General features: G+C 55.9%; 1 protein-coding gene across 3 annotated transcripts; it reads left to right on the forward strand.

The window, feature by feature from the left end:
- MPP2 (MAGUK p55 scaffold protein 2) lies at nt 1-22,938 on the forward strand. Of its 3 annotated transcripts, XM_054593252.1 has the most exons (14): nt 1-84; nt 1,306-1,369; nt 2,339-2,401; nt 7,391-7,509; nt 16,937-17,089; nt 17,220-17,369; nt 17,749-17,976; nt 18,804-18,935; nt 19,044-19,149; nt 19,227-19,295; nt 19,518-19,679; nt 20,324-20,526; nt 20,896-21,024; nt 22,280-22,938. In XM_054593252.1, the coding sequence occupies exons 3-14, from the start codon at nt 2,371-2,373 to the stop codon at nt 22,454-22,456; spliced, it is 1,659 nt and encodes a 552-aa protein (XP_054449227.1). In that variant the 5' UTR covers nt 1-84; nt 1,306-1,369; nt 2,339-2,370; the 3' UTR covers nt 22,457-22,938. The 3 variants fall into 3 exon arrangements, with proteins under 3 accessions (XP_054449227.1, XP_054449225.1, XP_054449226.1); XM_054593250.1 differs by lacking the exons at nt 1-84; nt 1,306-1,369; nt 2,339-2,401 and adding an exon at nt 5,693-5,827; XM_054593251.1 differs by lacking the exons at nt 1-84; nt 1,306-1,369; nt 2,339-2,401 and adding an exon at nt 5,693-5,827 and having other exon boundaries at nt 7,391-7,491.
- Nucleotides 22,939-25,672: the final 2,734 nt, after the last annotated feature.

A 25,672-nucleotide genomic window follows, 5' to 3' on the forward strand; every position in this document is an offset into this window, starting at 1 on the left:
CAACGTGACGGCGGGCGCCGAGCTGGTGAGCTGTGCGGGGACGGAGGCTGTGCAGATTCGGGGTACTTCGGAGCCCGGCATTACGTAAGAACTGCGCTGCTAGCACTTCCGGGGGGTAGGGGCGCAAAGCAGAGGTTGCGTGGGTCCCTATGGCTCCCCGGTTCTCTTGGGAGGCTAACTCCTCACTCTTCCCTGGGAGTGGGTCCTGGGGCGCGTTTCTTCTCCCTCCTCCCAGGCTGTGGCTGGTCGGGTCGCGGTCGGGGGCCAGGGTTTAGGGCCTGGAGACTTAGGAGGGGGTCGGTGTCAGGAGCAAGAAGCCAGGGTCAGAAAGTTAGGTCAACTAAGGGAGCAGAATGAGGACCGGGTGGGGTACAGCCATTCAGTGACCTCATCTCTCGGTCTCCCGCGGGCGCGCGAGCAAAGAGCCTTCTTTGATGGCTCGCAACACGCCCCCCTATCCCCAGGTCCTAGCGCCCCGCGTGTTAGGGCTGGGCGCTTGGGGCCGGGGCGCGCTGACTGTCGCTGCGCGCAGTCCGCCCGGCCTCTAGAACCCCATCCCTCAGGCTGTTTCCCCCTCCCTGAGACCTGTCGGTCTTCAAAGCGCCTTTGTCAGACCTTTCTCTGCCACATCTCTTTGTATCGGCATTGATGGAGGGGTGGATGGGAGGTCGGAGAAAACCTCCCCTTTTCATCCCGGGTCCACAGCACCTCGGACCCTGAGTCACGTGGACAGCCGGGAGGCAGGGGTGAGAGGGTACCGGGGTCCAGGCTTTGGAAGCCGCGGTGCGAGTTCCCGGACGCCTGGGCCCCGGCCCTTGGCCCGAGGCCAGCCTGGCTTGCCTGGCACTGCTGTTCTCCTGTGGGCACAGCCGGACCCCGCCCTCTCCCAGGCTTGTGTGGGGGTGGGGCCGAGCTAGCTGCTGCCGTGGGAACCGACTCCTCAGGGAGAAAAACCCAGGCAGGCTGGGCAAAACTTCTGGGGACGCGATCCCTCCTGCCTCTCTGCCCACCCTCCACCCTCCACCCTCCACTCTCTAGGCAGGTGGAGATCGGAGTCCTCTGGGTCATCCCTCTGTCAGGGAGAAGGGCGCCAGGTTCCAAGCTGTTAGGACCTGGGATGGGAAAGGAAGGGAACCCTTCTCGATGCTCTCTAGGAACGGGAACAGCAGGGGTTGGCACCGCGGTCGCTGGCTGGCACCAGGGGCCCTAGGCCTGTCTCCCAGCCTGGGTGCTAGCCTCGCCGCTAGCCTCGCAGGGGGCGGGGGCGTTCCTCTTCCTGAAAGCTGCTTCCTTTCACACCTTCAGGGGCGAATCCAGGAGGAAGAGGGGCCGTCCTGCCACCGTTGCAATTTCTGTTATCTGAGCTCAGGTGAGCTGCTCGGGAATGGGAGTAGAGAGGATTTTGTTAAAATCAGGTAGTCACCCCTCTGGGAAGAATCCTTTTTGGGGGAGGGAGGTGAAGTTATGGCTCCCCTACCCCCTGGGCCCAGCGTGCATTCAGTCCTAAAGTGGGCACTGCCAGCTATTTGCCTCCACCCCCCACCCCTGCTGTGAGCCACTGCCTCTGGTTGTCATGGCAACTGGGAATTAAGGTTTTCTCCTGCAGCACTTGCCCAGGAAGGCAAAGGGAGGAGGGCAACCCCCCACCCCGCCACCCCCTTTCCTGAAGAATGGGGAGCCAGCACTGGCTTGGGAGGTCCTGGGATGGGAACTGGGGCTGTGAACTTCATACCTGGTTCTGCCCAGAGCCCCTGCTCTCCTGGCCCCAGCTCTGGGCTAAGAAGGGGGTAAGGAGGTGGGGGGGAGGGGAACCCAGAGAAGCCTTGGGGAGTTATCATCAGACAGATTGACAAATGTTTGTGGAGCATCTGTGTACACCACGTTAGGCCGAGGATCCGGAGGCAAAACACAGCAGCTGTGGTTCTTGACTTCAAGGAGCTTAAAGTCTGGGAACACCTCTCTTTCCTGCTCTTGACTCAAATCCTGTATTCTTATCCAACCCCTCTAAGGAAAGGGGGGGGGGAATACAGATGGCAGGCAGAAACACTTAAATTTTTGTTAAGAGTCTTAAAACTTAGATTTTCTTTGTAGCTCTCTTTATTAGCTTTGTGACCTTGGGCAAATCAATTAATTTTTCTGATCCGCTGTCTCCTCCTCCTTGAAGAAATGGGCACGAAACAGCCGCTCTTTCTGCCTCCCAGGACTGTGGGGTCATCCGTTGCTGGGCAATGTCCTCTTTCCTGCCTTGTTGGCTGATCCCAGGGGAGAGGCCCTTCCTAATTCCTTTCCCATTGCTTTGCCCTTTCACCTTCTCATCCTCCTTCTGCCCCTCCTCCAGGAGAGCCATTTCAGACCCTTGCCAGCCTCGCCATGCCAGTGGCCGCCACCAACTCCGAGACTGGTAAGAGCGGGGAGAGGATGTCAGTTTATAGCAGCGGTTCAGGGGGTAACAGGCAGGATGGGGAGCTCCTGCAGGTGCCTGTAAAAACAGCTACTCCGCGCAGCCACTCAGCCATTCATTCAGGCAGCGGCTATGGCCTGAGCGGGGGAGGGCTGGAGACACAGTGCAACTCACTGCCGTGGACTGGGGGGGGGTACATGTGCTCCCCAGGTTAATGCGCACTCATCAGTGCCGGGGGGGGGGCGGGGGGCGGGGACAACGGCCTGGGGCCTGGCTGGTAAGAAAGTGGCCCCTAGGAGCTGGGCCTTAGAGGACAGCTAGGGTGGAGGGACAACAGTGGCCCATCCTGGGATGAAGAATCCAGGATGCAGGGCCCAGGGGGGTGGAGTAGACCGGCATATGCCACAGAGGGGTGTGTGTGCGGGGGCACAGGAGGCTGTGTGTGGAGAATGCCAGGCCAGGAGGCCTCAACTTGGTTCTGTAGGGTTCGTTGTTTTTTTTTTTTTCTTTTAGGACTTATTTATTTATTTTTAAAGAGACGGGAAGGGAAGAGAAAGAGAGGGAGAGAAACATCAATGTGTGGTTGTCTCTTGCACCCCCTGTACTGGGGACCTGGCCCATAACCCAGGCATGTGCCCTGGCTGAGAATTGAACCAGCAACCCTTTGGTTCGCAGGCTGGCACTCAATCCACTGAGCCACAGCAGCCAGGGCTCTAGGAGGATTTGGGGCAAGGGAATGGGCAGCCCAGACAACCTCGGAAGCCCCAGGAGCAAGCTGCCTAACCTCGCAGGGCCTCGTCTCCTCCCCTGTAAGGAGGCTGATGAGAGACCAGTAAGAGTTACCCTTAGGGGCGATCACAATTATCATGCTGTGCTCTCGGTTATTACCTCTTTAACCTGTGACCTTGAGCCGATCGCGTCCCTTTTGAGACCTAGGTTTCCCCATTTGTAAGATGAGGTGAGGGGACAAGATCAGTGTTCCTAACTTTCGTTGGTCCTGGGGACCTGATGACAGCCATGGGTGCTCATCATAAAACGGGTGCTTCTCGGCACAAAAACTGCATCCCACTCTGGGGTTCGTGGATCCCTGAGGCGCATTCAGGGACCCATCAGGTAAAGTTTCCAGTGCTGGAAGCTAACAGCGCTAACAACTGTAAACTGCTCCGATTTTGCTCTGATTTGTCTGCCTTTCCCACGGCCTAGATACCTCCCTCCCATGCAGCCCCTTGCTCGGGGCCTTGCTGCTGCCTCCGCAAGATGTTCCAGGCCTCCTAACTTGGTTAAAGTGACTGTTCCTCCTCTCTGAGAAAGGGAACCAGAAAAGCGAAGGCTGCTGTCAGGGGGGCAGAGCTAAACTGTGACACTGTTGTCCCCCAGGAAAAGCCTCTTCTTCTCTCAGTGGAGGGATGTACCAATGTCCCCCAGCTTCTGCAGCCTTGGAGGGCTCAGTGCCTCTTCCTCCTGTCCAGCTTGCTGGGCCCCGGGGCCCCCCTGCTCCTGCCTGCCTGAGCCCCACTGTAAGCGGCTTAGGGGTTAATGAAGCCCAACCCTGAGCCTGTGATTAAAGGCCTCACAATCTGGGCCTGCCTGGTAAACTCATTAATTGTGCCTGGCACCGGTGTAGGGAGAGGAAAAGGCCCTGCAGTTTAGCTTCCTTGCTGCAGGCCACTTGATGGGGGCGTAGTGGGGATGAGGTGGGGGACAGGGCAGGGAGTGGAGCCCAGGGGTGTGGCTATGAGGACTCTTGGGGCCCCTGCTTCCCTGGGCTGCTTCTGCCTTCTCAGAACTAAAGGTAGAACAGGAGCAAGTTTTTTAACCTCTTGGAGCCTGCGTTTCCTCTTCTGTAAAAAGGTGATGTGTGATTCAAAGGCTGCGAGTCCCTTAGCCCTTCCTTCAGGCAGCCCTCTGTGCTCACCCTGGGCCGGATTGGCTCCTGGCTTCAAAAACCTAATGGTGCGTTCTGCCCCTTCTCATTTGGTGGCCATTGCCCTTCCTACAGGCCTGAGACAACTTACCCCGCGCCTCTTACTTCCCGGGGACATCAACCTTGGGCCCTACAGAGAGAGAAGCTAGCATGGTCCTTGTCCCGCCCTTCCCAAGGGGTCTACAAGATCATTGTCATTATGGGCGTGGTGGTGGTGTGAGTGTGTTCCTCTTGCAGAGAGACCCCAGTTCTACTTCTAGTAAGGTGGAGGGCCGGGTTTGGGTTGAGAGATATGTGGGTGATGGCAGGGGCCGAGAGCTGAGAGAACTTGCCCCTGGAGCCTCTGGACCTGCAGCCTTGCTCCTTCTTCTCCCTTTACCTAATTTTCTCCTTTCTTTGAATGGGACGGGGGAGGGGAGGCGTAGACTGCTTTCAGGTGGAGCTGTCCCTTTAAATCTCTCTTGCATCCCAGGGTTAATGTCCTGGTGTGTAATCCCTCCTGTTGTCATGGCAACCTGGTGCCACTCCTCAGGGAATTGCTGTCTGGGGGCAGGAGCAGTGCCTGGTGGTGGTCTCCCGGGTACAGGGTTTGAGAGTAATGGAAGCACTGGGCTGGGGTAACTGCCATGTCTCTCTCTCTCCTGCCTATCCTTGTCCCTGCTGCAAAAATGCTCTTACCTGTTCCCTTCCCAGTTCTAAAATGCCTGACTTGCCTACCGGGCAGTACCTCTCACCCAAGGGGAGGGGCTAAAATGGGAGATGGGGGAGGGGGAGAAGCTGCAGCTGAGCTGTGGGGTCCGGAGGGCTTGAGGTACCCTTCCTGGTCACAGTGGTGCCACTGCTCCAGGTGAAGGACTGAGAGTCGTTCTCGGAGGCTTCCTCTGATCCTGAAAGGGTCATTGTAAATGACACTAGGCCTGGAGATGGGACATAGAGCAGACGTTGGAGGGCACGGGGAGGAGGTGGCGTGGGGGTGTTTTAGGTGGAGGACGGACTTTCAGAAGAGAGAGCAGGGACAAGGTGGGGCCAAGTCCCCACCCGCCTGCGGTTTCCTGCAGCGAGGCTGTGAGGGGACTGTCTGAGCACCGCCCCAGATCCGAAGGGGCAGCAGGCGTAACCGCCTCGCCTCTCTCAGCCTCCTCCTGCCCACTCCCACAGGCTGGTACTAAACCCGCTGTGGGGGTCAGGGGCTGGCGTCGGGCCGGGGTAGGATGGGACTCTCTCTTTCCCACCGCCCCCGCCTTTGGCCAATCAGGAAGGCGGTCAGGGTGGCTGAGCCTTGTTATTGGTTAATCCTGCAGAGGGCGCTTCCCGAGTCCCGCCGCCTCCAGCGCTGCCAGGTTCGGGCTCGGAAGGCGGCCCAAAGCGCAAGTGAAGGTTGGCTACTCCCTGAGCCCGGGGCCGGGGATGGGGGACAGCCATGGCGGGCAGCCCAGGTAGCCGGGTTTCCTTGGAGGGTATATCCCTGGTCTCCTCTGAGGAAGCCGACCTCCAGAGGGAAGGTAGGGAAAGGTGGGCCGGAGGCTGGGGGAAAAGCTGGCACTGGGAGGTTTGGGGGCATCTGGAGAGTGTGCCCTGGGCACGGGCTTTTTGGAGCCTAAGGGTCTGGCGGGACGGCCCGTCCGGAGAGCTGTCCTAGGCAGATGGCGCCAACTCCCCTGGCTCAGTCCTTCCGCAGGGCGGGCAGGCTGGGGAGTCAGTGTGTGCGGGTAGCTGGGGAAGGCGGACCCCAGGATACCCTGCAGAGTGGGAAGGGTTCGTGCCCTGGCCTCTTTCCGAGCCCGCTAAGGGCCTTGCAGGTCTCTGACTAATGCTGAGCCCAGGCTGGGGCAGGAAGGGTCTGGGGGACAGGCTAGGATGTTGTTTTCTGGAAAAGGTGGGGTGAAGGAGCAGGGAAGGGGATGGGAGTCCAGGAGCCCCTGAGCCATGTCTGCCAGTGGCAGTTGCAGTGCCCCCTCCTCCCATCCCCATTCCTTTTTGGAGGGGGGCCACTGACAAGAGCCCTAAGAGGTGCCGGGGACTGTACCCACCCCTGCTCCTCCGTGGCTGGGGAGCTGTTATGCAGATGTAGGCGTGGGTGGCAGGGTGGCAGATTAATGATACCCCCTGCCCATCTCTGCCCCCAGCTGGGCACACTCTGCTTCTCCTTTCCTCCCCCAGAACCTGCCACAGCTGGGAGCTCCTTCCCCTGCTCGTGGGTGATTCTAACACCTGCCTCAGATCTCAGCAGCCGCTGCTGGGGCCCAGCATCAGGTGTTCTCATGTCCTTGGTTGTATCCTGTCCCAGGCTGAGGGTTTGCTGATCCCCGTGATGACTGCGTCTGGCTTCTGTCACCGGGTGCCCACAGCCATCCCAGGCTCCAGTGTCCCTGTTTTCCCAGCCCCTGCCATTGTTCTGGGCCTCTGCTTTGGCTTCCTATGATCTATATTAATTGCTCGATTATTATAGATCATTGTCAAAACGGAAGCGCCTGTAGATACCATCTAATCCCACCCACCCATTATATAGGTGGGAAAGACTAAGGCCAGTGAGAGACAGTGATTTGTGCAAAATCACGCTGAGTTAGTGGCACATCTTCTACCGGATGCTGTGTAGGCCCTGGCTTCCTGCATGGCTGTCTGCTTGACCCTAGGCCTGCTCTCAGGGACACGCTCCAGAACCGTCTCTCCCATTCCTGAGTCCTTCTGGTGCAGGCGGCTGAGTCCTGGGACTAAAGCCTATGCACAGGTTGTGTGAGGAGCCTGTGGTTCTCTGGTTCAGGGCGGAACCTGGAACCTGATGCCTGCTTCCCTTTCTCATCAGAGTCTACTTCCTGCTGCCTGGAGCTACCCACCTGCCCAGGCCGGCATTACCTAGGGCCTGTAGAGCAGGCCAAGGAAACGCCCTGCTCCCTGCGAGAGCCTCTGCCTCGGGAATTCCCATGCCTGGCAGGGAGGGGAGTGCCGCTGGGCAGGAACTGTCTTCTGCGGGACGTGGGGTGGGAGGGGTGGAGTTGTGGTGTTTTGGTCTCTTGTGCCCACTTGGCACCTGTGTGTGTGTCTCACTGCCTGTCCCTTCCCCCCAGCCATGCAGCAAGTCTTGGACAACTTGGGATCCCTCCCCAATGCCACAGGGGCTGCAGAACTGGACCTGATCTTCCTTCGAGGCATTATGGAAAGTCCCATAGTAAGATCCCTGGCCAAGGTATAGTGCTCTTGGGGGCGGGCACAAGGACACTGTGTCTGGGGAGGCACGCAGGGCCCCGGGAATGGGGCAAGTGGCACCGGAGATCCCCGGAGGGGCGTATGCGTGAACTTCAGCGTCCAGATGATGAATCTGAGTGACCCTGGGTAGGGGGGAGAGCCCTAGGCATGGCTGGTGACTGTGAGGACATGCCCCTGTGGATGTCTCTTGGTGACTGCTGGCAGGGGGGTGAGCATGCCTGTGTACCGGAATCTCCAGAGTCCATCCTTCCTATTACTCTGTCGTTGGGCATTTTGTGCAGCTGTTTTTACAAGGTCAACTGCCATGCGTCGGGTGGGGAAGAAACTCATTAAAAGAGAAAGTTATAAAACAATTGGGTAAGAGCAGTGATGGGGCAGATGCAGTAGGCATTTTGGAGTGTGAGGTATAGATGCCTAACACAGCCTCGGCTAGGCAGGGGAGGCTTCCTGGAGGAGGGGCCATTTAAGCTGAGTCTTGAAGGATGAGGAGGAGGGAGGGGGAGGACATTCTGGGTCAGGGGAAGCTTGAGCTCAAGCAGAGGTGAAAAAGGGCCAGAAGTACACAGGCGGCCGGTGTGAGGCTGGGGCTTTAGGTGCGAGACAGGGAGCGGAGGGCACTGGGACTGTGCTTAGGCACCTGGGCATTGCTCTGTGATGTCCTGTGAGAGACGTGGAGCCTTTCCTGGGTTTTGAGCAGGGGTGTGATGATGGCATGTAGGCAATTTAGGAACATCCGTCTGGCAACCACGTGGAAGATAGTCGGAGGGTCATAGCTGAAGCTGGAGAGGCCAGAGTTGGGGTGGCTCTGAACTAGGCATCTGGAAACAGGGCTTGAGGGAGGGGAAGGTGAAAGGAATATTTAGGAAGTACGTTGGCAGTACCTGGTGTTGGGCATGGAAGGGGAGGGGAGGGGGCGGCAAGGCACCCTGCATTCTGTGGAGGGAAAGTGTTCTGCTGCCTTAGACTGAGAGCACCAGCTTGGGGGAGGGGGGAGGGGCGGATGAAGAAGGAGCCCGCCCTCCTGAGGCGGAGGAGAGGAGGGAGAATGGTGTCAGAAGCCAGGCTCCAGGCTGTGTGTTTCACGGAATCCTGCCCAATTGCTCAGATTTCCCAGCGGGGGTGGGGCAGTTGTCTGCTGGGAATCAGGGATCCAGGGTACAGCAGGAAGGTGGGAGGGATTTGGAAGTAAAGATTCAAGTAATCACTGAAGGGGAAGAGAGAGGGAACCCATCAAAGCCAGAGAGCAGGACTGACAGGGCCTAGACTGCCTGTCGCAGGTGCTGGGTTTGGGGCGGGGCGCGGGGTGACTCAGTCCAGGGAGCAGAGATAAAGGGAATGGCTGAGCTGCAGGACTTGTGCTGGATGGCGCTGCGGGAGGCTGAGAGGCAGGGCCAGTGTGAAGGGGACAGGTGAGAGCAGCTCAGAGGGCCACCTCTGGAACCCAGACTGGGAGGGATGGGGAGGGGACCAGGGGGAGGCACAGAGTCAGGGAGAAAAGGCAGGTGAAGGCCTGGGGTGCTCTGCAGTCACCGTGTTTGGGGAGAGAGTGATTGCTGGAAGAGGAAGAGGCCGCGCAGAGAGAGGGAGGGGAGGTGAAAGGTTTCCAGGGAGGGCAGCTCTGGAGGATACCATGACAACCCAGGGTGCGGGCGCTGTGGACAGGAGGTCGTGGGTGCTGAAGAGGTCCAGGAATGAGGTCTTGGGTGCAGGTGAGTGGTCTGCACAGACATTGGAACCTAGGGGTATGGCGGGCGGGGGCGGGGACGGAGAGGACTGAGGCAGTTCCGGGGTCTTCAGTGACAACCTTCAGTCGGGGCAACCAGGGAGTCGGCGGTGACCGCCATGGTTGGGGGGGGGAGGGTGCTGTAACAGGGGAGGGGGTGACCGGGGTCGGGGGTGGCAGGCCCTGGCGTTGGGGTGTGGAAGGGGACCAGGCCTCACTTGAGGGAGCGAACTTCTGCAGGGGACGCTGGGTCCCTGGGTCACAGCCTGGGAAAATGCTATGACCTATGGAACGGAGGAGACCCGGAAGGCTGTTCACAGGGGGAGATGAAATGTGTGAGAGGCTTAACAGTGGGAGGATCGGGGGAAGGGAACACTGAGCAGATTGGGTGAGACTGGCGAAGGGCAGGCTGCTCTCCACTTGGTAGTCGGGGGCTGTATTCATGCATTAAAAGTGAAACTGCGGAATTATGCATGTTTCAAATAGGGAGTGTGAGCTCCATGAGGACAGGGAAGTCTCTTTGGATCTCTACTGTGTTCTGAGAGCCTAGAACAGTGCCTGGAACATAGTAGTTGCTCACTGAATCTTTGTCAAATGACTGAATACAGAAAAGCGTGGGAAATAACAGCAGATCTCTGAGAGCCCAGCTCCAGGATGTGGATGCTGGCCATATTTGCTATTGCTCTTTCTTTTTAACAAATAAAAAGTATAATACAGTTCCTACCTCTCCCCCCTTCCTTCTTTCCACCGCTTTCCCTCCCCACAGGTAACTACCACTGACTTGAACTTGTTGGTGTTAATTAACGATACTATAGCCCTGAATGGCATATCTTGCCTATGTATGTGTTTAGATGTCAACAATGTGCCCCATTACATGTTTTTAAACTTTATATAATAGATTGAGAATGTAAAGGTGCTTACATTTTTGAGATTTCTAGTTCATGTAAGTAGTACCATTGTTGACATAAGTATGGATATAGATAGGTTTATTTTAAACACTGCTTGGTACTCCGTTATGTGTGTGGAGCCTGGTGTCTTTATTCGTTGGTTCCCATACTGAAGGGCAGGTCCTTTGTGGCTGGTTTGCCCCCATTAAGGACAGCGCTGCATGAGGATGTGAACCGCCTCACGTCCATCTGCTGCTGCCGGTGGGTGAAAGTTTCTCCAAGGTGGGCCCTTGGCAATGGAATTGAATATGTGCATTTCGAATCTCACCATCTGTAACCTTCCAAGGCTGATTTCCGAGTTGGATTTATGCGACCACATCATCTCTGGGTCACTTTAGCTATTGGTTCAACAGTGAGACAGCTCGTGACACAAGGAGAGTCATTCCGATGACGGAATCTCAGGGTGGAGCGGTCCTCTGGCCGGCCGCCTCCGAAGCATGAGCCCCCTCCGCAGCCTCCGCCTCTGGTGGCTTTGTCTAATCGCTCGGACAGCGCGTCAGGGGTGGGGCTGCTGGAAGGACTGCCCTGTCGCCCGCTCAGTCGTTCAGTCACTCAGTGATCCGCCATCTATGCAGCAGGTGTCTGCTGTGTGCTCACCGAGTACCAGGCACAGTGCTAGGGCTGCGGCGATGGGCCGTCAGAAGGTTGGTTCTTCTGGCGAAGCCCAAGCCTGCCATCTCCTCCCCTGCAATGTCCTCATCCTGGAACCTAATGGAGAGGTTACCAGGGTGCTGTGTCAGACTCTAAATAAACGGCCTTCTCCTGTCTGAGCGCAGGAAAGTCCCCCGTCTCTGCAGGTGTCACGCTTTGCAATGTAACTGAGCCGCTTCTCACACCAGCAGGCAGTCCGCACTCTTCAGTCTGGGCTTGGCCACAGGACTTGCTTTGGATAACAAGACCTACTTCTTACTCCTTGTCACCAGCTTTAGTGATGATGTCTATAGCAGAGTATTTCTAAGCTAAGAGACAAACTACTTTTATCCAAGGTCCAGCTGTAAAAACGTGGTGAAGTGGCCCAGAAACCCACAGGAACAGAGTCAAAGTGGAACCACATGTGGTAGCTACTGATCTTTTCCTCTAATCCTTGTGGAGTTGGGCTTGACTCTCCTCTCTGACGTGTGGCAGACAGCGTGGGAAGGTCCAGGCTGGTTAGACCTGGGACCAAGGAGGGGCAGGTCCTGAGGGGACAAACGCAGGGAGTGAAAGGCTCCGGAGGGAAGTCAAATCTGGCAGAGAGATGATAAATCCAGGGGTTTGGCCGCAGGCAGCAGGTGGCTGGCAGGTGATTGGCCGCTGGGAAGGCCGACTCGACTTGGATCCAGCAGCAGGTGTTCCGACAGGGGAGGCTAAGGTGAGGAATCCAAGGCAGGTGGCATTCAGGAATTCAGGCAAACTGTTATCAGCAGGCACAGCTGCCAGCTGGGAGGCCTATGAACTAATCCGCAGGAAGTAATTAAGAAGAAAGAACACAGGGTTTGGAGTCAGAAGATTCACCTGCTGGCTCTGTGGCTTTAGTACATCTGACAACTCTGAGCTCCAGTTATTTCTTCTGAGAAGTGGGGATAATGATGCCAGTCTCTCAGAGTCGTGGTGGGGAGAGGTGGGGAGGTCGTGGAGGTGGAGGTGCTTTTGAAATCGTAAAGAGTTGTTATATGTAGTCTTAGCCACTGGGCTGGAGCTCACGGGAAGGACTCCGCCCCTGGGGTGGGGGGCAGGGAGAGAGAGGTGGCAAAGCAAGGCAGGGCCTTGGAAGAAGGAGAGCCCAGGGTGAGCCACTGAGAGGCTCTGACCAGCAGACATGACGAGCAGAGGCTACAGCGGTGGGGACCGCAGGGAAGCAGTTAGCCTTCGCTGTGTACCAAACCACCTCAGGGCAGAGCGGCCTAAAACAGTCCTCATTTATTTCTCATGGTTTTGTGGATCGGTTGGGCAGTTTTGCGGGTCTGGGCTTGCCGAGTCGGGGCTGGGGGCTCTAGCATGGCCTTGCTCACAGGTCCTCTGTCTCAGCCGGGAGGACGCAGCGCCTCGGGTGGCCAGGCCTCTCATCCTTTAGGAGGGCGGCCCTGGTTTCTTCGCACGGCAGGCTCAGCAACAAGGACAGGCTCCAAATGCCAAGCACTTTCCAAGCCTGCACTTGCATCACGGGTGGCGACGTCCTAGTGGCCGAAGCAAATCATAGGGTCAGGTACGGACTGAGGAGGGGGTGACATGACTTTATGGCACATCGATCTCTGGGACTTCTTTCAGTTTTCGGACTATTTAATTATGAGCCTAGGCTTCCAGTGAGAATTCCCTGTCCTCAGCCAAGATCAGAGAGGTTGGAGTGGGAGGGCAGAGGGAGAAGCTTTTAAAGAATTGGCAGGGTGGCATTTCTGCATTGGCAGTTGGCTTATGGTTCGAGAGCAGTGGCTGGTGTGCCTGGGTTCAAGTCCAGGCTCTCCCTTAACTAGCTGTGAACCTGGCTGAGCTTCTGGTCTACAGTGAACGTGAGTCCCTGCTGTGCTAAAGATGATTTCCAGAGCATAATTAAACAAATTGTTACCATAGAAATTCAAAGCTACTCTGCTGGTTGCGGAGCCTGGTGCCTCTAATACCGCAGTGTGCGCTGTACCAAGAATGTACTTGCTAAAAATAGGGGCCCAGGTAGCAACACCACAGCTGTGGGCGACCTCAGAGAGTGAGGGCGCTTTGGGGTCCCTGAGGCACACTGCTCAGTTGTACACGGCTAAGGAATGTATTGTACGCATCCGAGTCTCATACTTAATTGGGAAAATGACCTTAGTGTTGCTAACCTCAGGGTTGTTGTGACTTTTCAATGGGATCATCTTTTGCAAATGTGATGCTTCGTCATCGGACGTACACGCACCCCATGACCCAGATTCTGTTCCTGGGAGACGTTCTCACGTGTGCACCAGGAGACACAGACTAGAATGTTCATGTCAGCGTTGTTCGCAATGGCAAAGACCTGAAGTGACCCAGGCGCTTCCCCAAGAGTGAGGAAGTGAACGAAATGTGGGGCAGTCACACAGTGGAGCATAATACAGCCATTAAGATGAATGACCCAATGCGATGTGGGAGAAAAGAATGAATTGTAGCGAAACAGTGTTAAGTGAAAAAGAATATTGAATGAAATACATGGGTGGGCAAAAGTAGGTTTACAGTTGTTTGTGTGGAAATAGACACACAGGTTATGATTATTACAGTAGCTTTATTAACTCAAAAGAATGTCATAATGGCACAGTCCACTTAGGTACAATCTTGTGAGTGCTCAAACTGCTGGCCTTCATTATTATTTTTTTTTAAAGATTTTATTTATTTTCAGAGAGAGGGGAAAGGAGGGAGAGAGGGAAGGAAACATTGATGTGCAGGGGAGGGGGGAGGAATATCAATCAACAATCGGTTGCCTCTTAAAAGCCCCCAACTGGGGACCTGGCCCACAACCCAGGCATGTGCCTTCACTGGGAATTGAACTGGTGACCTTTCGGTTCACAGGCCAACGCTCAATCCACTGAGCCACACCAGCCGGGTCCCAGCCTTCGTTCTTGTAGCCTACTTGCTAATACTAAAGCACACTTTTGTAAACCTCCTTTGCCAATGCCTGTTTGTTGTCTCCTATGTGACAAAGGAGAGTAAATTTTAGCAAAGTATTAGTGGGTAAAAAATAGTAACTGAAATATTTTAATATTAACTGAAAAATATATTAAGTGAAAAAATTAATATTAAGTGGAATTTTATTAATTTAAATAACGTTAGGTGAAAAAACTCTGACCCCCAGAGATTGTATATGTAGAGTAATTTCCCCTTTTTGAGAGTAAAAATAACTAAAAGCAATTTTCATTTTAGGAATATGTAGAAAACAAGTAGATACAATAAGACTGTGTAAAATGGGAAGCTGGAGCCCAGTGAACACAGGGACTCAAGACAGTGCTTTCTGTGGGTGGATGGGGGTGGGGAGGAGCACGTGCTTAGACGTAGGATAGAGTCATGACCCTCCTCTATGGTTTGAGTGGTAGATCCTTAAATCCTTGTTATATTATTACAAAAATATCCAATTTAATACCAACTAACTAAAAGGAAGTCATGCACAAACTAATGATGAGAACATACCATGAACTAAAGCTACGACTAATCCAATTCTGAGTTTCCAAAGTCCCAGAAACACTTGTTGCAAGTTGTGATACAAACCGGGTGTTCTCAGCGCTGGTCAATCAGCTGTTTAGATCAGCCTGCTAGAGTGTTTCTTTTGTATTACAATGATTAAATGTTTAAAGTTCTGTTTCCCCTGGGCCAGGAAGATTGAGCTTGGAGAGCTATGCTTTTACAGCTGTAGGTGAGACGTCCAGGGGCAGCCCCAGGAGGTGGAATGGAACAGCCTGGGGGAGGGGCTGTTAAATCAAGGATGGGAAGTAGTAGCTTGGGAGGAGCCCTGGCTTCCCACGCGGCCAGGTGAAGGCTCCTGGGGAAATTTGTCTTCCCCATCAACGGGAGCAGAAGATGCTGAAGCTAAAATGGGTGACCTGTATGCTCATATCCTGTCCCCTGGGTCAGAGTCAGCTCCTTTGTCCTGAAAGAGCCCTGCCAGGGTGATCGTGGTGATGTGGTCGCATGCCTGAGTCACCCTTGAAACACAGTTCCTGGGCTCTGGACTCCCAGCATTGACCTCTATGCACAGTCGGGAAGCTCTGTGGGCTGTGCTGAGCTAAATGACAGAGGATCACATAGAGCTTGGTGGAAACCTCCTGGGCATGTCCTTGCTCTCTAACTTCTGAGGAACATCGAAGCACAATGGCCTTGGATGCTACCCCTTTTCGCCTTTGACTGTTTTTCCCACAGGTGCACTCTGTGCAGCCAGACTGTGGGAGTCAGTCTGGAACGCTGCCCACCTGCTGGACGATGGTGTAGGTGACGGTGGGGCCAACATGCCTCCCCATGGGGGACGCTGTTCTCCTGCCTGTTTGGGGAAGAGAAGGCAGAGAGGGGCCAGCCTTTAATGAGCACCTGCTGCGTGCCAGGCACTGGGTCCATCCCTCCAAATCCTGAGTACCCTTATGAAGTGTTATTGAAATCTCCCCATCTCTTGGGTTTGAAAACTTTCTAATTATGGAAATTTATTTTTTTTAATTTTAAAAGAGTTTATTTATTCATTTTTAGAGACAGGGGAAGGGAAGGAGAAAGAGAGGGAGAGAAACATCAATGTGTAGTTGCCTCTTCTGAGCCCTCGGCTGGGGACCTGGCCCGCATGTGTCCTGACTGGGAATTGAACTCGTGACCCTTTGATCCATGGGATGATGCTCAAACTAACTGAGCCACACGGGCCAGGGCTTCCTAAGCATTTTTAAAAATTTTTATTTTTCAATTACAGTTTGCATTAAATATTATCTTGTATTAGTTGCAGGTGTACAGCATAGTGGTTAGACACCATGTACTTTACAAAGTGGTTCCCCATGTTTCAAGTACCCATCTGACACCATAGATAGTTTTTACAGTATTATTGCCTATATTCCCTGTGCTGTAACTTCTATCCCTGTGACCATTTTGCAGCTGCCAATTTGTACTTCTTAATCCCTTTTCCTTCTTCACCCAGCCCCGCAACCCCCTTATGGTTTTTAATAGATGGTATTGCGACAGCTGGAGAGTTGATTGGAAAGACATCAAAGTAGGTCCATAGCTCGTACCATACATCAGAATAAACCAAGCAGATCAGAGATCTAGATGTGAAAGAATAAACCTTACTGTCTAGAAGGAAACATGGATCTGGGGCAGGGCGGGGAGGGGGGAAAGTCTTTTCTAAAAACTATGTCTCAAAATTCAAATTCATAAAATATTAATAAACTTACTTATGTTAAATATTTATATTTTGCATTGCCAAAGAACTATAAGCAGAGTCAACAGACAAATGACAACGGGGAAAAATATCTGCCAGTGATATCACAGATAAAGGGCTTCTCTTCCCTACATAGAGGACATTTAAAAAATGGGAAAGGAGAACAAATCAAGGCCTGATAGAAAAATTGGCAGGAGACACGGACAATTCACAGAAAACGACACACAGATGGTCCTGAAACATATGAAGAGATGCTCAACTTCTCTCAGGAAGCAAATTGCACATTAAGCCCCACTGGGAGATCGTTGCTCGTCCCTGTGACTGGCAGACGTTTCAGGGTTTGATCACATTCTCCAGTGGCGAGGCTTCCGGAAAGTCTCTCCCCCAGGGCTCGTGGGAGGGCAAAGCCGCCCAAGCTCCATGGAGGGGAGTTTGTCCAAACCACGGACGTATTTACTGTTTGACCCAGCAAGAATTCTAGATATTTACACGGAAGATCTATCTCCTCCACAGGTTCTAAACAGCTGTGCCGGCGTTATTCACTGCAGCTTTATTTACTGTATTAAAACATTAGAACAACCTATATACCTGTGGAGACTGATTGAATAAGTTATGGTACTCCAAACATACAATAGGTCAAATACAGTAGTAGTAATAATAATAATAATAGATCAAGTAGCATAGAGTGGTTTCCAGAGCACATTAAGTTAAAAACCAAATAATAAATTAAACCAATTAAACAAACAAAACCCCCAAAGTATCAAAGAGTGTATATAGCATTCTACCTTTTGTGTAAGGGTCTAAAATTAGGATTTGGGGGTGGCGCGATGCCCGGGGGGAGGGGGTGGGGCACTGTTTGGTGCCTGGGCTCTGGGGAAGCATCAGGCTTTACCTGTTCCGCCCCCACACCCAGGCCCACGAGAGGCTGGAGGAGACGAAGCTGGAGGCTGTTCGGGACAACAACCTGGAGCTAGTGCAGGAGATCCTGCGGGACCTGGCGCAGCTAGCGGAGCAGAGCAGCACAGCCGCTGAGCTGGCCCGCATCCTCCAGGAGCCCCACTTCCAGGTTTCCTCCCAGATGGGGTGGCAGCTAGGGCAGGACGTTGGGGGAGGGGCCGGCAGGGAGTTGGAGGTGGGATGGGAAGGGACCGCAGGGCACATCTGCAAGGTCCCTCCTCTTCCCACCACCGCTGCAGTCTCTTCTGGAGACGCATGACTCTGTGGCCTCAAAGACCTATGAGACACCGCCCCCCAGCCCTGGCCTGGACCCCACGTTCAGCAACCAGCCGGTGCCTCCCGACGCTGTGCGCATGGTGGGCATCCGCAAGACGGCTGGAGAGCATCTGGTGAGGGTGCTGGGCAGGGCCAGAGGTGGGGAATGGAAGTGGGGATTGAGAGTAACCAGCAGGGGGCAAACGCGGTCTGGAGAGGGCTGAAGACCCAGGCGGGTTCAGCTTTGCCCAGGGATCGGCCGTGCAGGCCCAGGAGGCCGCAGGCACTGTGCCCATGAGCTGCATGGGTACCTGTGCAAGGACCCTCATCGTTCTGCCCGCCTTGCCCCCTTTACTGCTCCTGTAAGCGAAGAATTGGGCAGAGGATGGAAGAGGAGAAGGCTGTAAGGGAGGGGTGGGAGCGTGGATGGAAAGGGGAGTGTTGGGGGGTCCCATTCAAAGATTCTGATGTGGAGCAGTTGGGGCCTTATCTTACGCACCCTCCGTCGCCCAGGGAGTGACGTTCCGTGTCGAGGGTGGCGAACTGGTGATCGCGCGCATTCTGCACGGTGGCATGGTAGCTCAGCAAGGCCTGTTGCACGTGGGCGACATCATCAAAGAGGTGAATGGGCACCCGGTGGGCAGCGACCCCCGCGCGCTGCAGGAGCTCCTGCGCAATGCCAGCGGCAGCGTCATCCTTAAGATCCTGCCCAGCTATCAGGAGCCCCATCTGCCCCGCCAGGTGAGTCCCTCCGCCAAGGTCTCCATCTAGCACAAGGCCTAAGGGGTAGCTGAACCTCCTAGCTGTCAGGGTCACAGGCCTGGGGTGGCAGCAACTCTTCTGCCAGCCCTGCAAAGCAAGATTGGGGGTGGGGCCTGCAGCTGGGGGTGGGGTGGCGCGTGACCCAGCCTCCTACAGGCATCTGCTTCTGTGCACGCGCTCTCTCTTCCCATTGGCCCTGGCCTTGGGCACTCATGTGCATGTGCAAGGGATGTGCGCGTTCAAGGCCTATGGTGCCTGAGAGTACAAGTGAGTGCCTGTATTGTGTGTAGCCGTCTGCATGCCTGTGTGTCTGTGGGTGCGCAGAGTCAGAGAGCGGGGTGTCCTGCACAGCTGCCTCCTGGCTGGTGGATCATGGAGGTCTGGCTGCTTTGCTCACTTCTCCTATTGGCTCACCAGAGCCCCTACCTCCAAGGGGAGGGTGCTTGGATGGAGAGATTCTGCCTCAGGTGTCAGGGTCTCCTACTTGACCCAGAGATCCTGGCTCCTTGGTGGGCGGGGCCAGGGGCCAGGGCCCCAGGCCCGAGCAGATCCCCATCCCTCTGATTGAGTCCTTTTGTTCTAGATGCAAAGAGAGGCTGGTACCAGGGAGGCAGGCCTGAAGGCATCAAGCCTTTAAAGGCGCAGTGCCAGGGCCTCATCTTCGTGAGGGAAGTGGGGGAGGGTGGACTGTGTGACACCACTCTCCACAGCAGGTGGGAGCTGTGAGGGGGGGACAGGAGAGGAGGGCACATGCACTCTAGCCTTGCCCTGCTTCTTCCCTTGCCCCTCCCCTGCTCTCTGGTCAGGTATTTGTGAAATGCCACTTTGACTATGACCCGGTCCGAGACAGCCTCATCCCCTGCAAGGAAGCGGGCCTGCGCTTCAACGCTGGGGACTTACTCCAGATTGTAAACCAGGATGATGCCAATTGGTGGCAGGTGAGCCCTGGGTGCCCACGGAGTCTCTCCAGGTGTGGTGTGCGGGGGAGGCGAGGGCTTGGGGGGTGTCCTCTCACTGAGGCCGAGCATTGCCCGCGTCCATTTCAGGCGTGCCACGTGGGCGGAGGCAGTGCAGGGCTCATCCCGAGCCAGCTTCTGGAGGAGAAGCGGAAAGCCTTTGTCAAGCGGGACCTGGAGCTGACCCCCACCTCAGGTATAAGCCCCCGCCTCCCAACCTGGGGCATGACGGTGTCCCAGCCTGGCCTTACTTGCCCATCTCTTTGCGGCCAGGGACCCTATGCGGCAGCCTTTCAGGAAAGAAAAAGAAGCGAATGATGTATCTGACCACCAAGAATGCAGGTGCGTGTGGGAGGCCCCCTCCCCCGTCCTCCTTTAACATGACATGTCCCCTCTCTGCCCTCACCAATGACTTGTGCGTCTGCTGTCCTTGTTCTGATGCTGCCAGTCTTGTCCCCAGGCCCTGCCCAGTTTCTTCCTGCTGCCCCTGGCCCGTGAGAACCCAGCCCCACCCCTTTCACCTGATGAACGGCCTGATGAGCAGTGCCATCTCCCTGTGTCCAGAGTTTGACCGCCATGAGCTGCTCATTTATGAGGAGGTGGCCCGCATGCCCCCATTCCGCCGGAAAACCCTGGTGCTGATCGGGGCTCAGGGTGTGGGTCGGCGCAGCCTGAAGAACAAGCTCATCATGTGGGACCCAGACCGCTATGGCACCACGGTGCCCTGTGAGTGGGAGTTGGGCCCTGCTGGGTGGGGAGCAGGAATCTGGAGTGCCCTGAGGGCCAGCTCCGGGTCCACTGGGCATAGGCATGGGTACCACCTCAGGTAGCCCTTTTGGGTGATAGGCGTGGGACAAGCGCCCTCTGTGGGCTGATGGGGGAATTGCAGGCTGGGAAGGGTTTTGCAGGAGCTGTCCTTTGAGCCTGTGGTCAGGCGGGCTGAACTAGCCTTGCCTTTCCTCCTCTCATGTTTTACTTGTGAAACACCCAGCTGGGCATCCATGTGAAACAGGGCAATGAGCTGTGTGTGGCCTTGTGAAAGACAGGGCTTCCTGGGGACAGAATCTATTGGGGTGGCAAAAGCTCCTGCTTCCTGGAAGCAGGAACATGAATGCTGACCCCAGATCAGCTTGGCCTTGCTGTGTGGCTGCTCACGGTCCTCTCTGGGCCTCAGCGCCCCATCTGGGAGCACTGGGTTGGAGGAGTGGCCTCTGAAGTGTCTCCCAATACTGAAGCCTAAGTCTCGTGTGTACGCCTGTGGTGAGGGTGAAGGCCCGAGGTGTGTGGGCTGCGTGACATGGAGAACACGCGCACGTGTGTCTGAGGTACAGTGGCTTGCCTGTGCTCATTCAGCCCCTCCTCCTCTGTAGACACATCCCGGCGGCCCAAGGATTCAGAGCGGGAAGGCCAGGGCTACAGCTTTGTGTCCCGAGCGGAGATGGAGGCTGACATCCGTGCTGGGCGCTACCTGGAACATGGTGAATACGAGGGCAACCTATATGGCACACGTATCGATTCCATCCGGGGTGTGGTTGCTGCCGGCAAGGTGTGCGTGCTGGATGTCAACCCCCAGGTACCGTCCGGCCCGCTCTTTCCCAGCCTGCCCGGTGTGCCCTCTGGGTGCTCTGATTCCCTCAGTACTCCTCCCGGTGTCTCCACGCACTTGGCTCCCAAGCACCCCCATGTAACCCCTCAACTACTGCTAGGGACCAAGCCCCCCGAGACGCTCTTTTTCAGCCTCCCCAACCCCCCACTCCTCTGGTTTCCTCTAGCTACCCCATCCCCAGATACTTGCCAGCTGTTCCCCTAATATTTGTCTTCAGGACTGATGTCCCAGAATCCCAGGTACCCTTTTCTCATTCATTCCCAGGTGCCTGTCCTCACCCCCATCACCCCAGATGTAAGTGGGGATATACTCCTTGACCCTTCTCTCCTTCTGCAGGCGGTGAAGGTGCTGAGAACGGCTGAGTTTGTCCCTTATGTGGTGTTCATTGAGGCTCCCGACTTTGAGACCCTTCGGGCCATGAACAGGGCTGCACTGGAGAGTGGGGTGTCTACCAAGCAGCTCACGGTGAGGGGCTCTGAGGTGCAGTGGGAGGGGTCTGATGGCTGCCTGGGGTGGGAGGGGGAAGACCGGAGCTGATGAAGGGGAGAACGGGGTGTTGGGAGGGGGAGTCACCCATCCAAGGCATCAGCGAGGGAGGACTTGGGGTTCCTGCTGTATAGATGTGGAAGTGGAGGTCTGAGCGAGGAAGTGAAGTGCTCAGATTCTCATAGAGTCAGGGACATGGCTAGTCAGAGGCGCAGGGGCTTCTGTCAGGCCCACTGCTCCGTCCACTCTGCAGGGATAGAGTGCCGAGCAAAGGAAGCCCAGAGGGCCCATGGGAGATCCCAGGGCCGAGGCAGGCTAGGTGGGCTCAGGGCTGTTTACAGCTGGGGGAAAGGCTGAAGGGAGGGAGGGAGACAGAGGCTGGCGGGCTGGCTGGAGGGATGAGTTAGCATTAGGGAGGGGGCAGCGCTGGGAGGAGAGGCTGCAAGTCAGGTGTTGCAAGACTCCAGGGCACCCCACTCCTAGGAACCCCTTGGAGCATCCTTCCCCAAGAGGTATAAGGGTCTGGCAGAGCTCTGAGCGCCGGTGGCCTCTGCTGGCCATATCTGGTACTGCAGCTCCCAAGGCCAGATCACAGCATTGCTTAGGCCTTGGAGAGGCTGCCTGGGGTGGGCTCCCCTCTGCGGCACGTCCCCTGGCCTGCTGCTGCTGCGGCACAGCTGGGCCAGCCCGAGATCCTGCCTGGGCTTATTTAAGCCAATGTTCAAGTTCCCTTCCCACCCCTGCCTGGCCAGCTTGGACTGAGTCTGGGGTGGGGCTTGCCTCCAGCACCGGTGTGTTACCCTAGATCCCCACGTGGCACGTGCCTCTTAGGCTGCTTAGGCACCGGCGCCTAGTCAGACTGGAGGGAGCACTGGCTTTGGAGTTAGGCACTCTGTGTAGACACTGGCTGGCCGTGTGAGCTCTCTGTACCTCAATTAAACGAGGAATTGAGTTGTGCCTTGCGGAGCTGTAGTGGAGATTACATGGGTTATAAAGAGCTTAGTGCCCTGTCTGGCACTTACTAAGTGCTATTTTCTCCCTCCCTCCCTCCTTCCTTTACCTGCCCAACTGTCCATGGTTGCAGAGCAGCCACCTTGGGACATGCAGCGAGGGAGTCTGTACCCACCATGGCTGGGCGTTGGGGAGCGGGCCAGACAGGGCAGGCTGCAGATGCCCCTGACGATGGGGGTGAGTGGGGGCCATTGACCGGCCGGAGGTCACCTTGTGTTGTCAGGAGGCAGACCTGAGACGGACAGTGGAGGAGAGCAACCGCATCCAGAGAGGCTACGGGCACTACTTTGACCTCAGCCTAGTCAACAGCAACCTGGAGAGGACCTTCCGGGAGCTCCAGGCCGCCATGGAGAAGCTACGAACAGAGCCCCAGTGGGTGCCTGTCAGCTGGGTGTACTGAGCCTGCTCGCCTGGACCTTGTCCCCTCTGGGTTGTGATCCAGGAACCTGAACCCATCCCTTCCCCCACCATGACCCTCAGCCATGACCCTTAGCTCCAGTCCCTGGCACTCTGGCTCCCTGGGTAGCAGCTTCTAGCAGAGGCCCTGAGGCTGGCTTCGGGCACAGGCGTGCACTGTCAGGGAGGTGGGTGTTCAAGGGGTCCCTCTGTGCCCAGGTGCTGCCCCCTCCTGATGCCCAATGGCCACCGGCTATTCCTCTCTGAGGGCCAAGCAGGGCCCACGAGTGTGTCAGAGCCACCTCCAAAAGGTTCAGTCCAGGGAAGAGAAGAGCTGCTTTGGGACCATGTGATCAGTAGGTACACTGCCCCTGCCACCTCTCTCCCGTCACATTTTTCTCCTCCGGTCTGGCCACACCCACCCCCTTCCTGAGCCCCTCCCCCTCCCCCCTCCCCCTGGGTCCTAGGAGCAGGACTTAGGCTTTATCTACGTGGCCAGGGCAGTGCAAGGCCCCCCGGCAGCCAGGCAGGCCTGGGCAGTGGTGCCAGCCGGGAGCCGTCCTGAAGGCTGCAGGACCCGCAGTACGAGCCACTTGTCCCAGCCTGGGACCAGTGCAGCTCTCTGCTCCCCTGGAACGAGGTGGAGTCCCACGAGTGGACGCTGCCCCGCGTTTCCCTCATCCACAGCTTTTCACTGCCGAAGTCTCTCCACAGACTCCTCCGAGGCGCCGTGACAGGTCGGCTCTTCTCCCTGCGGGGCACGGCCGGCGGGGGTGCGCAGGCTCAGCCCACCTCAGGGTGGGTTGGAGGCTGAGCTCTGCCGCCAGGGGCCGGCTCCTACTGACCGAAGAGCCCCAAGCTCTCCGTGGCCCACGCTGGGGACATGTCTGTGCTCCCTGCCCATGACCATTGTCCATTTTGATCTTTGCTCTGGCCGGGTCCGTGTGGTTCGCTAGGGTCAGGGCTGGCCGGGGGGCTGCGGGGGGGCGGGGCGGAACTCGTGAGCGCCGGGCGCGGAGGATTGTGCTCGGGCACGCCCCTCGTTGCCCGATTCCGGGGGGCACCTCCTGTGCTGTTTCTGTGCAGTCCGTGTCCCACATGCGACACACCCTGTCTGGGTTTCTGCCACTGGCCTGTGTGTGTCAGTTGGTTTTTGGAGAGAAGCTTTGGAGGACCCTCTTTGGGGCCCCTTTTTCAGGGTTCCCCATCAGCCCCCATGTCTTAAGAGATCCTTATCCCAGATTCTAGAACCTTGGCCCTCCCCAATGTCTTCCTCCAGCTCTCCTATTGTCCCCTGACCCCGAATGGCACTCTCCGGTCCTTGGGGAGCACAATTGTGTAAAATAGGAGAATCCCTTTTAAGAGAAGAATGCTGTCCTCAATCTCTCATCCTTCCTGCGGTCCTTCCTGGCGCGAGCCTTTCCTTGTAGGCGGCCACCCGGGCCCCTCACTTCCCAGTCCTTCCGAACAGAACGTCTGATCGGTGTTCGCTGCAGAGCCAGCCCGAGCTGGCCCTTGAACCACTGTGTGCCCGTTTCCTAGGGAAGGGGAGGGAGAAGAAACAGAATATTTATTACAAAGTTAGAAATATATTTATTATATTAGGGATCTCATTGCATTTGCATAGGATATGCAAATGAGATGTCAAAGTCGAGACCCCTCCCATCTCTTTTGCATAGCTCTGCATCCACTATGCAGTCATCTTTATAGTCCTCTTTTCCCTTTAGTCGGCCTTCTTTTTATCTTTAATTCCGCTCTTACCTCACCCTTGCCCTCAGCCCATGGGCACTGGGAGTGGGAGGAAGGTGGGGCGTTCCGCGGGCCTGAGGCCAAGATGTACTTTGCCAGTTCCCACCTCATTTAGGGGACTTTGGGGTGGAGGTAGCAAAGGATCTGTTATTGCAGCTGCCCGCTCCCCCTCAATTAACCTCTAAAGCTCTCCGACCAAAAGATGGGGGTCAGGGCAGCTGGGGACCTTGCTGGGGAGTTGGCACGTGGCCCTTTAGGGTAAATCTCCAGTGTTGATGCTGTTCTGGCACCTTTGCCTCTAGTGATGCCCGGGGCAGGGCTGGGCCCCTCCCCTGTCCCCATCCCTCTCTGAACAGCAGGCCAGCTCTCCTGCATAAGCCCCGCTCCAGGGAACAGGCGTGTTCTCACAGTGTTAGCTCTGACTCTCCTTCCTCCTCCCACTGTGGACACTTATATTTGAGGGGCCTCAGGACAATGAGGCCCCTGTCCCCCACTCTCCACACTCAGTGTGAGCCCAGTTGCCCTTCCCTTCTCCCCTCCCTCAGGCATCCAATTCCCGAGCTTTCTCTCTGACTGGTTTTCTTTCCTTTCCTTTGATTAAATGTGAAAGCAAAGGCTTCTGGGCTGCTTGTCTCTGGTGGGGGTTGAATGGATGAGTACGGGGGCGGGGGTCAGAGCAGGGGACACTGCACAGCTGATTCTAGAATGCGTTCGAGTGACACGTCTTGTGCTCTGGGATGTCTTCTGAAATTTCCATCCCCTGAAGATGCCCTTTCTCAATGATTGTATCCAGTAGTCTGGGAGCATTCGTGGGGACAGGAGGCTCAGGGACTCCATGGCTAACCCACTGAGCTCCGCCTGGAGCTTGCTGTGTGGCTTCCAGCAGGTACCTCTGCTGCTCTGGGCCTTGGCAAGCTTTTGCTTTTCTTTTTTTCTTTTTCTTTCTTTCTTTTTTTTTTTTTTGATATAAATTGGAAAACCCATGGGGTCCAGTCAACATGGCAGGTCTGCTGCTTTTGCACAGACTTGGGGGCCCCGCACTCAGATCACTGTGGCACCACCCCCAGCCGCCAGCATGGGGTGCCTGCCACAGTCTGAAAGCGCTGTAGGTGAAGAGCACTGCCCTCTTACTTGAGAGGCGCCCCAAAGCGCACCACACCCCCTGGCACTCTTAGGGGCCTTCCGCCTTCTCTGCTGTTTCCCCCCTCCCCCACCCCCGCCTCCTGGATGAACTCAGGAATCTCCCCTCAGGGCACCTCAGTGGATTAGGATCCTAAAGTCCAATTGTCAAGGGGCGGGGTAAGGAAGGGAGAGCTTCCCTTTTTTTTCCCTTTTTCACTTTTTTCTCTTTTTGTTTTACTTTGTTTTAAGAAACAAATTAATATTATTTTGTTAGCATCCCCATTTTGCAAAACTAAGCATTAGCAACTCTTTGATGTTTCCCTCATTTTTCCTGAAGTTTTTACCTCTT

This window comes from Pteronotus mesoamericanus, unplaced genomic scaffold, assembly GCF_021234165.1.
Source record: "Pteronotus mesoamericanus isolate MK-2021 breed Mesoamerican mustached bat unplaced genomic scaffold, CSHL_Meso_final scaffold_408, whole genome shotgun sequence".
Taxonomy (NCBI): Eukaryota; Metazoa; Chordata; class Mammalia; order Chiroptera; family Mormoopidae; genus Pteronotus; species Pteronotus mesoamericanus.